This window comes from Scomber scombrus, chromosome 24, assembly GCF_963691925.1.
Source record: "Scomber scombrus chromosome 24, fScoSco1.1, whole genome shotgun sequence".
In the NCBI taxonomy this organism is placed as follows: Eukaryota; Metazoa; Chordata; class Actinopteri; order Scombriformes; family Scombridae; genus Scomber; species Scomber scombrus.
Window position 1 is genome coordinate 14,608,397 of NC_084993.1, and position 11,121 is coordinate 14,619,517.

At 38.5% G+C, this 11,121-nt stretch overlaps 1 protein-coding gene across 1 annotated transcript; it reads left to right on the top strand.

Annotated features, from left to right (window-relative positions):
- The first annotated feature begins 3,531 nt into the window (after positions 1-3,531).
- On the top strand, positions 3,532-5,380 carry LOC133976632 (ankyrin repeat domain-containing protein SOWAHC-like). The gene has a single exon (XM_062414896.1). It carries the CDS (start codon positions 3,532-3,534, stop codon positions 5,374-5,376), a length of 1,845 nt encoding a protein of 614 aa, XP_062270880.1. The 3' UTR covers positions 5,377-5,380.
- Positions 5,381-11,121: the final 5,741 nt, after the last annotated feature.

Consider the following 11,121-nt stretch of genomic DNA (forward strand, 5'->3'; position numbering starts at 1 on the left):
CTAAAACTGCATGTTCCAGACAGAGGCTGAACTGAGGGGCTGTGTAAAAAGTTTAAAATAAATAAGGAGTGTTTTGATTCTAGAATATAAATATAGAACTCAAAATGATTATAATAGATCTGCTTTAACACCATCAGATTTAAAGCACTTATGTGAAAAGTACAGCTCATTTGAACTGTAAACTGACTCATGTTCACAGTGCAGCAGTAAACCCTCAGAGTGGAACTTAGGAGAAAACAGACATTTTGATTGTAACACTGCTTAATGTTAAATGAAGCTCAGCATGAAAACTAACCTGACTACCCATTAAAACCAGCTTGACTTCAGTAAGTGGGTTTATTTTCAGAACACGGTGTTTCATAGAAGATACAGATCCCTCCAGACTAGACTGATAATGATCAGTGTAGTTTTCATGCTTAGCTTCATCTCAGACTCAAACATTCAAGTACTTGCACAGTATTCCAGATAACATGTGTTTAAATGCACTACAGTTTAAATAAAGCTAATGTACAAAAACTGTGTTTCTAAAAATGTTCAGAAATGATTCTTATAATTCAGCTTTAAATAAAACTTCTGACACTGAGAGAAATGTTACAATAATGTTCCTAATAAGAGGAAGAGAGTGATACATTCCTGACTGCTAATAGAGAGCAGTATTATGTACTGTGGTCTAAATCCCTCTCATTTGTACTTTTGGGTCAGTAGACAGCAACAGATCGTGTCACCTCACAGTGAGCAGGTTCTGGTTTTCAATCCTGTGTTGTGTGTTTCTCTCTCATCATGTGGTTAAGAATGCTGACGCAGTGATTAATGTGTGTGTGTGTGTGTGTGTGTGTGTGTTTCAGGAGTCAGTCGTCTGGATGACATCCTTCCAGTTCTGAAGTGTTTGAAACAAACAGCGCAGTGATCAGCTGCTCTAAATGAACTTTGCTGTGGGTGAAACTTTATATGTCATGACTGTGGATTGTTATTTCTTCTTTCAAATGATCATGATTCACACTGAATATTTTAATTGTAAATAATAACCATAGACTTGTACTTGATATGTTGTAATAAAACTAGCTGAAAAACGAGCGCTGTAGATGAGAGATCATTTGCTGAATCACATTTATAGAAAAATATATTATATATTTATAGAAAATGTAAAAAGCACTGTGTGTGATCTATTTATATTAATAAACTTGTACAAAGCTCAGTCATATTGTTGGTGGGGTTGTAAGGGTTGGAACTATTACCATCATTATAGCACAATTCATACTTCAACTTCTTGAACACGCACACACAAAGTTCAGCAACTTACATAAATTGGAATCTGTCATCCGGACGTCTACAGGCCCAGATTACCTGTGAGACGAGAAAGCACAGACAACTCCGGGGAAGAAGTTTAGGTTATTGAGCTGTGGTGGAAGTATAGTAAGAAAAAGAGGAACTTTGGCACTAAAAACACTAACATTGAAACATAGAAGACTGGACATTTACAATAAGTCTCTCTCTCTCTCTCTCTTTTTCTTCCCCCCCACCCTCCCAGATTTAGTGACTGGGTTTGATCATTACAGCACTATTTCACACATTACTGACAACCATTTGAAAGTGTGTTTATCCGTAGGCAGTTCAGTCTGAGTGAACATGCAGAGGCTTGACACTTGAGTGATGTTATCCATCACAGTTATCTACATGTCTACTTGTTTATTTTCACTTTCTCTTAAGAATCAGTGGAGATCTCCTGAAGGAGATTGGAGATTTGATGCTCATGAAATTCAAAGCTAAGTGAAGCAATCGATCTATGCTCAGCCTAACACAGCCTAACACCTAGCATTAAAGGTGCAGTATGTAGAACTTAGAAGCATCTAACCTAACAGGATTGACAGAATATTTATAAATATGTTATTTAAAATTGATTTCTCTTGTACATTGAGTAAAGTAAAAAATTTAAAGTTCATTTAAATTGGCACATTTAATCAGGTTAAGCTTTAAATAAAGCAAAAATAAATAGTTTGTGACTAAATTATTGTAGATGGGGAGAGGACTTCTCTAAAGTTAAAGTTTAAAGTTAAATACTAACAATGAACAATGTTGTATCTGCTTAAAGGGTACTTGATTATTGATTGTTATTTGCTAAAGATAATCAAAACTGAGGGCATTATGATGAAAGAAGAGGTGTATGTGATTCTGCACTTACTGAATGAATAAGCACTTCAATGATTTGATAAACATACCCTGAATTATATGTGATTAAATGTACTATACTTTTATTATTATTATTATTGGACTGTTATATTATATTCTGCATAATGAATGGTTTCTCACCTTCATTTCACTGTCAAATACATGCCTGTGAGGGTTAATATTCCTGTCAGTGCCCCTCGCCAAATATCACTGCTGCAGGGCCAGATTTGGTCCACGGGCCACTATTTGCCCACCACCACTAACTCAAGGCGATTCACAGTAATAAAACAGTCATTAAGATAACCCATAAAAAACATTGATTCATAATAAATGTGAGTTACTGAATTCTGCACATGACCCAACACATCCTTATTCTGGAAGTGAAATGAAACATCACCTGCAGTGTAGAGGTGAGGTACCTGACTGACTCACAGCACTGCAATGCCAGACTTGTTCAGCCCTGATTATGCAACACAGCAACCAGTCCCTGTTTTCTAATAACACACGCTTGTACACACATGATTCACCAATAATTAATAATACCAACCTTTTTGTCTTTTGACGTCTTACAAAAAGCAGTGTGTGTAATCAGGCTCACATTTCAGATGTCTGAGTTGTTAACAGCTCCACCAAATAGTGATTTTTCCCTCAAAACTTCTCACATGGTTTCATTTCAATAAATGTTCAAATGATCCAATATTTCAGCTAAAATCAAAGAATAAAGAAAAAGTCAAAAAACTGAACTTTGTTTTTTCTTCCCTAACCCTTTAACTACATCACTCATAATACTTATGTACTTTTACTGTAATACTTTAACTACATAAGCCTTAGTAAAGGATTTGAGTATTTCTTCATCACTGAACAGATTTGTTTATGTAGCTCTAACAGGTGACAGTGCTAGAATGGCTTTGGCGAAACCAAAAAGAAAAACGGTGTTGGGTTGTTATGATAAGCAATATTTTAAAACAAAAATAACCTTTACAAATGAATATTATTTAATAAAAAAAAATACATGCTTTAGTTTAGCATTTAATAATTTATGACGACTTAAAAAACGACTGTTTGTAACCCCTCAACCCCCCTTTTTAAATGGTACAGTCCGCAAGTGCCACTCTGTTGCTAGGAGGCGGAGACGCTAGAAAAAAAGGCTAGAAGAGAGTGACTCTGTGTCAGTCTGCTCCGTGAGCAGCATAGTGAACACTTCTACTTCACACACTTCTGTACCGAAGATAACTGTGTGGATAGTTCAGTATGGGACAGTAGACAGGACAGCATGTTTACATGTTGTTTTTTTCCTTTTTAACCGTTATTTCACTGTTATAGTTTAAACCAGCTTATTAAAGAGACGTATTTATGTTGTTAATAATGGCTGCCGAGTGCTCTCAAGATGCACTTCTGGACTTTCTGAAGGAGAACGGCGACAGAGTGAAAAACACGGATTTAATTGAGCATTTTAAGGCCGTTTTCCCAGAGGAGCCGGAGAAGAAGGCGGCTGTCCGACAGAGATTTAAAAGCTACGTTGATAACATCGCTTACGTTAAAACAGAGAGTGGAGTTAAATATGTCTGCCTCAAGAAGAAGTTTCGTGGTTCGGTGAGGAAGAAAGAAGAAGCGAAGGGAACAGAGCCGAAACATTTACACATTTTACATGATGAGAAAGTGACTCACCGTTATGTCCCCGGTTCACAGCCAGCAGACAGCGGTCAGGTTGGTGCGGATAGCGGTCAGGTTGGTGCGGATAGCGGCCAGGTTGGTGCAGGCAGCGCGGAGGAGGAGCCAGCCCCGCAGTGTGAGGTGCAACAACACACTCCACCTGGCTCAGGTTACGGAAGTGACAGCCAGGTGAAAGTTCCGCATGGTTTCAGACCTGTAACCACTTTCCCCGACAAAAAAGACGACAGGAGTAAATGTCATGAGTTTGTTTGCATAGTGGAGCCAGTGGACAGCAGCTCAGGTGAGATGGGGAACAGAGAAAGCACACGCAGAGAGAAAAGAGACAGTAAGAAGGAGAGAGGAAGAAACGCTCCAGACATACCTGAGATTGCAGTGATTGAAGCTTCGCCTCTCCCTGCTGAGGGATCTATGTTCACCCTGCCTGGGCCTGCAAAAACTGGTATAACAGGACAGGTACATGGATCTAGAGCTGGACTCAATCCTACAGACATACAGGCTGAAACTGAGTCTAAGTCACAAGAGGATCAGAAGGAACCAGACCAGGTTCTGATGGTGACCAGGCGGCGGAACTCCAGAGGATCCCAGCGCAGGTTTGTCTCAGGTGACAGAGAGGATGAGGGGCAGCTGGATGCATACAGCCTGTCAAGTAGTGATGGGGACAACACCCCCAAAGACAGTCGTAAACACTTCATCCAGGTCATGATGAACAGTTCCCCCCAGTTGAGGCGCAGCTTGGTGTTTCGCAACTCCATCCACCTGTCCTCCAGGAGCGACAGCGACTCGGCCTCCTTGGTGTCATGCAACCTGGATGATGAGAGGACCTCTGTGGCCCTGGACCCCCTGGAGCATGAGTGGATGATGTGTGCTTCAGATGGGGAGTGGGGCAGCTTGTTCCGCCTCCTCACCACCGAGCCCAGCCTGGTCCTGAGGAAGGATTTTGTGACTGGTTTCACCTGCCTGCACTGGGCCGCCAAGCACGGTAGACCTGAGCTCATCGCCCTCATTATTAACTTTGCAAAGCAGCACAACATTCCCATCAGCGTGGATGTCCGCTCCAACACGGGCTACACACCGCTGCACATCGCCGCCATGCACAACCACATGGAAGTGGTGAAGCTGCTGGTGGGGGCCTACAGTGCAGACGTGGAGATAAGGGACTACAGCGGGAAGAAGGCCTGCCAGTACCTCACTGATAACGTGAGTGTGGACATACGAGACATTATAGGAGCGTATGAGCATTCTGACGCAGAGGACTCAGACCGCAGGGACGGAGGCCGCTGGAGGTTCTCCAAGGTCCTCCAGCCCATCTGGCCCCTCAACCCAGACGAGGGCGACTCTGTGGATGGGGAGGCTGAACCCAAAGAGAAGCTCCTCAGGAGGAAGTCCTCTTTCAGCAGGATGAAGCCCAAACTGCAGAAGCTCCGCATGAGGACGTCACAGATCGTCCACAGCACATCGTTCCGCGGGTCAGAGGAGCGGGAAGGTTCTACAAGAGGTTCCTTCAAGTCCAGACCCAAGACACATTTCTTTGGGTGAGACTAAGGACAGTAAGGTGATACAGAAGTGATGACAGTAATGTTTGCAGCATTGTGGAAAAATACATTAAAGTTTAAAGACAGGGGTGAAAGCAGGGAGCTTCAAATGTAATGATCTTCTTAATTTTAGTTTTATTCTGAAATCTATTTAATCAGAATAATACACATAACTTCATGTGTCAAGGAGAAGGAGGAAAATGATCATATGGTATGCTTTACCATGTATCACAGGGTTTATATTTGATAATAATATGTTAGATTTATATGCATAACACAGTCTACTCAGTGACTCTTACAGTAACATATCAGTGTAACTGTGGCAGAGATACTCAGGCAGTTTGAGACTCAGGAACACAGCTGATATACAATCTATAACTAGTCAGGTAGGTGTTTCACTGTTTATGATAGATGTTGATCTACATCTACATTATCTGCTGGTACAACACAAGCAGCAAAAAGGATGTTTCAAGGCCACTTATGAATGTTTTTTTAAGTGCAAAGGACTCGACAATCTAATATCTCCATTCACAGCATTATACAGGAAATAGTTCTAATCTAAAGGATATGACTGATATTATTTTATATGATTTCTACTTTAAAGAAATCCTATGAAAAGACCTTAAAAGCAGCATTGTGTTAGTCCGTCCATACTTTCTGACCTCACTAATCAGTGTGTGGCTCCAAGCTCCAAACTCATTGGTAGTTTCATTAAAAAAGGCTCATGGATGTGTTTTAAATAGTGTTTGGACAACAGTGGAGGGAGGGTCTGCACATTAGATTATGAAAACATAGAATATGACCTTTATCCTATCCTACAGCCATAAAAACTGACATAAAATTAAAAGCAGCTGAGTGTAATGAGACATTTTGGGTTCAGATTTCTCAAGTTTTGGAGTTTTTCCTTCTCAATTATATTCACAAGAACCTTCCAGTGATAATAATGCTGACTGAAGCCTTTGCTATGTCAAATATGCATCATGTCGGTGGTGTAATGCATCTGAACAGATAACTTAGATTAGATGTAGAAACAGGCATTGTGACATTTGTTGTAATGTGACTGCAGGTCAGCCTGTTTCTCTTTATCCGTCCACAGCTCATACTTAAAGCCTCTCGACCTTCAGTCTGTAATCTGGATCACTGCAGGCAGATTTCATGTCACAAGGTTTTAGTATCACACTGAGTACAGTATGAGGGCTCCCACTGGACTGAAGTTCTACAAAAGTATTTTATGGAGTCGTGAACTTTTAAAACTGTTTTTTTTATGGTAAATTCAGACAGAGAATTTTTCTTAGAAACTGTTCATCCTTTACAGGAATAGAATTCAATTTGTCAAAGCAGAGGAAACAATCTTCAAGGTTTGCCTGTAACAGTTTCTACAGTAATTACTTCCTTTTTTTCCCACCTCAACTCGTCCACTTTAGCCTCAAATGACTTCTGACAGATCTCCCCTTGATACTGCTGCCTTCCTGAGAGTGGTTCACTTTATAAGTTTTATGTTTCATAATGTATTACATGGACTGATGGATTGAAAGCAGCATGAAATCTAACATTAGTAAGTCTGTTACAGCAGAGTTCTGAATCATGCATGACGCACAAAAACATTCATTAAATCCACAGCATGCTGCTTCTTGTCAGAACTTGACTTTACACACATAACTGTACATGCTTCTTATGGTGAGGACAAGCTGTGTTCAGGTTCTTGACTAGAGTTCTTGTTTTCTTTGAACATTTAATCAATGATGTGTATATAAATTCAGTGATGACTGTGAGGAAAGGCTGGTTGGTCTGTGAAGCTCAGAGTGGAAGTTTCATCTGGCTTTTTTGAAGCAGTTCAGTGTTTCCATATAAAGAACCCCAGACTGTCTCTGTCATTACAGTGCACTGCTGTCCAACCACAAGTTTAAACACTCATCCATTTCACTGTGCACTGTGCACTCTCCACTCTTCATTGACTCATACACTATTTTTATATGATTTCCTTTGCTTTGGACTGCACACTTAAAACAGTTTGTTGTCCGTGTTCAGGAGAGCTTGATTGATAATTGGCCAATTTTAGCTTATCATTATTAATCTCTCGATATTTTCTCAACAAATTGTTTTGTCTATGAAATATCTAAAGATACTGAAAAAGTATGAAAATAGTAAATATCATTATATTTTAGATGCTTAAACCTGCAAACCGTGCTATTGGTCACCGGTTACGTAATCCCGGCGGAGATTTTCAGACCCGCACATTAAATCCAGACACAGAAATCTTGAAACAGTTTGTGAAGCCTAGTTCCACAATTCAAATCTAAATGGTTGAAATGCTTTTAACACCTTTTTTAGAAATACATTTATAACCTATTTAATGTGTTTAGAAGAAAATGTCTGAATTCACGTTACACAGTCTTTAAGGTCATTTAGAAACTTTCTCCATCCCACCGTCTGTCCACCAGAGGGCACTGACAAGTTTATTTTTACACTATATTCTATATTCTATTGGTTACTATTCTTTTTAGATTTTTTTTTAACTCAAATGTTTTTATCTGTATTAGCCTCAAAGATCCAGGATGAGTCAGTCTGTCACATTGAATTGTTCTGATCATTTGTGTTTTTAAACAGGCCTCAGTGTAGTGTATGAAAGCCCTGCCAGTGTTTAAATGGTTAGATGAAAAGTTTGGAATATTACTTTCTAATTACAACATAAACTGTGGAGAATGTATATATTAATCATTCCTAACTTTTTATTAGCCTATTATTCAGTTTTACATGTTGGGCTTCCGTACCTGAAGCTATTACGTGATGCTTAAAGACCAACAGTTATACGTCCACCAGAAAGTTCTGACTGCTCTGATTGTATTTAAACTGTAGAATGAAATACAGTGTGACATGGTATTTTAAAAATATTTTACTGTAGGCTCTTATTGCCACTTTTATATATGTAGACTTATTTAGCATTGAGATGTCTTCTTTTAAATCTAGCAAAAACCTTTACTTACCACTCTTTACATATTTTGCACATTTTAACAGAAACAGCTCTTGGATTTGTATTTGCACATAATAATTTGGTACTTAACATCTTTTAAAGGGCTAGAATGATAGTAAATATGTACCTTGGGCCTGTATCTGATTATGGGGATCATTTTAATGATGTCTTTTTTTTTCTTTTTTTTACTATGATTCAATAAATAATACATTATGCATATGTGTAAAGGATTGTGTCTTTCTTTGCTCTTGGTAGGTGAAAATAGTGACATGCAATAGAAAGATCTAGAAAAGGCTACAATAAACTTCTAAGCTCAAGAAAAGCACCAATGTTTGATAATAGTGGTGAAAACTGAAGCTATTAAGTGTCTTAGTAGATACTTAGAAACTTAAGATGAAATTTGATGTGGTACTCTCAAGAAGCCACTAGATGGCACTGTATTAAAGGACTGACTGTGGCTCACACAGGCTGCATTCTCCACAGAGAGAGGAGGATAATCTGTCTTCTGCACATCATGTTTGTGTTGACTGAATGCTTTTCACTGTCCAAATTTCTCTCGGGGGAAGTACATTTTCAGAGGGGCACATGATCAAAAACATTATGTCTGGGTGAAGTGAAGTCTGAATAATATTACACATTATTACAGCTGAATGTTTCTTCTAAAGGTCAGCAGTAATTTCTCACATTAAAAAGCAACAGAGGTGTCTGTCTTAAAGAGAAGAGAAACCTAGTGTGTCTTTTTTAGTCTGCACAAACACACAAAGGATGTGTGTGTCGTTTCAAATGTCTCTGTCACACAAGATGTATCGCCTTACACCACATCCTATTCTCCCATCTAAAGAGGCTGACTAGAAAACATTCATTGGGCCATGCTTGATTTAGAGAGAAACACACAGATTTGTTAGGGCTATTTCCCAGGATGTTGTTGTTTTACACACCGATCTAATGTTCACCTGCATTGTAACTGTAATGGTGAAAGAATTATCAGTGAGGAAGTTCAAATTTTCTCTCCATGGCTGCACACCAACAGGGCTAAGCATTACCTGATTAACCCACTAAAGCACCGAGGACAAAAAATAGCCCTGAGCACCTATTAATAGATTAATTTAATATCTGAGAATATGTATCATGTAAGCATAGTATCAACATAATTGTATTAAAGGTATTAAAACTAGACAGAGGCCTCTACTAGAGCTTCCCTTTTATAAAACAAGACCTCAAGATTTGTTAAAAATACAGCAGCTGCATTGAGGGCTAAGTAATGAGAGGGTCGCTCATAATTCAGCCTTGGAACTAAGAGCGAATATGTTTTTTGTGATCTTTTTCCCTCTAATCTTTACAAGTAAAACCGTGTAAAACCTAGAAACCTTCTATGTAACCTTCTATAGAAGCTCAAAGAGGCCTGATCAAAGCTATATTTCAATTCCATGTTCACATCTAAATCTACACATACTCTACAACATTTATATTTTGTCATTGTGCTATTTGCTGTGATGAGCCATCATGTGTCTACTTGAAATATGATTTTACAAGACATAATTACCACAAGTCGCCATCCTGTTCCTTCCATCCTTGTTAGAAAGAACATCTCACGATCTGTTCCGATTACATGATCACTCATCTAATCAGAGCTCTTCTCATCACAGAGGACAGGAAGAGGACCTAACGCTGCCTGTTTAAGTGATGGAGACTAATCACTACAATCTAACACACTCATCCTACTCAAGTATGCACACTTATGTATGGAAGCCTAGGGCCGCCATGATTTAGGGTAATGTATTTTGATGGTTAAGAAATTTTCAATTACAATGTTATGTATTTAATATGTAGAGGTTTGTTATCCTAAGGTCCTAAGAAAACTTTTAAATGTAAAAATAAAAAGAACTAGTTACAGTCTGGAGTCAGTGATAAAACAACAGGTGGCTCAGTCTCTCAAAGGCAGTTTATTTATAAGTGATTAACAAGTCCTTGCCACAAGCAGGTCATCTTTCTCAATCTGTTAATATAAATACACTTTAAGAGACTGACTTCACATGAGTAAATTAAAACACACATTAAAACAGCATTTCAAATCAATAAATACTACCATTAAATAAGTAAATCATTGGTGCAAGATCATTGATAAATTGGACATTTGCTCAGAATAGCTTCTAGCTGAAATGTATACGATATATTGCACAACATAGAGCTGAAAGAACAACAGAATATAGTATACATATATAATTTTAAACAAATATAAAGTAAGACACCTTCATCCTGGATCACACTTACAAGTGCTGGATGAATTAAGCCACATTCGACATTGACAGCAGTCTTTTGATCATTTTGGCATATAGTACTAATAATTATAAAGAGAACCTCACTAATTTTTGTACTTTCTGGTTTACAGGTGTTGGTGAATACCAACTGCAGATGCGAAAAAGTAGTATAAAACCTCCAGAGGAACTTAAAGCTACATTAGCACAACATAACGTGGCAGAGTTGCACTGTTGGATAATGTAGGCGCCAGGTTTTGACAAAGGGGAACGCATGCAATAAAAAGACAATCTGTTCTCCTGCATGGAGGCACTGCCCCTTTGAATATAAGGACCAATCACACTGCGTCAGCTTGCAGTAATTTAGCAACACTACATGAAAAGTTAAGCAGGTCCTGATAATTCCATCTATAAACAAGAAAAATGATTTTTCTTAAATTTCAGCAACCATTAAGCCACACAACATTACGATGAACATATATTAAACTTATTGCTTGTATAATTCACATTCAAAATTAATCAG

Excerpts from the sequence above, each read along its gene's own strand:
- LOC133976632 (XM_062414896.1), top strand. The coding sequence starts at position 3,532 with ATGGCTGCCGAGTGCTCTCAAGATGCACTTCTGGACTTTCTGAAGGAG.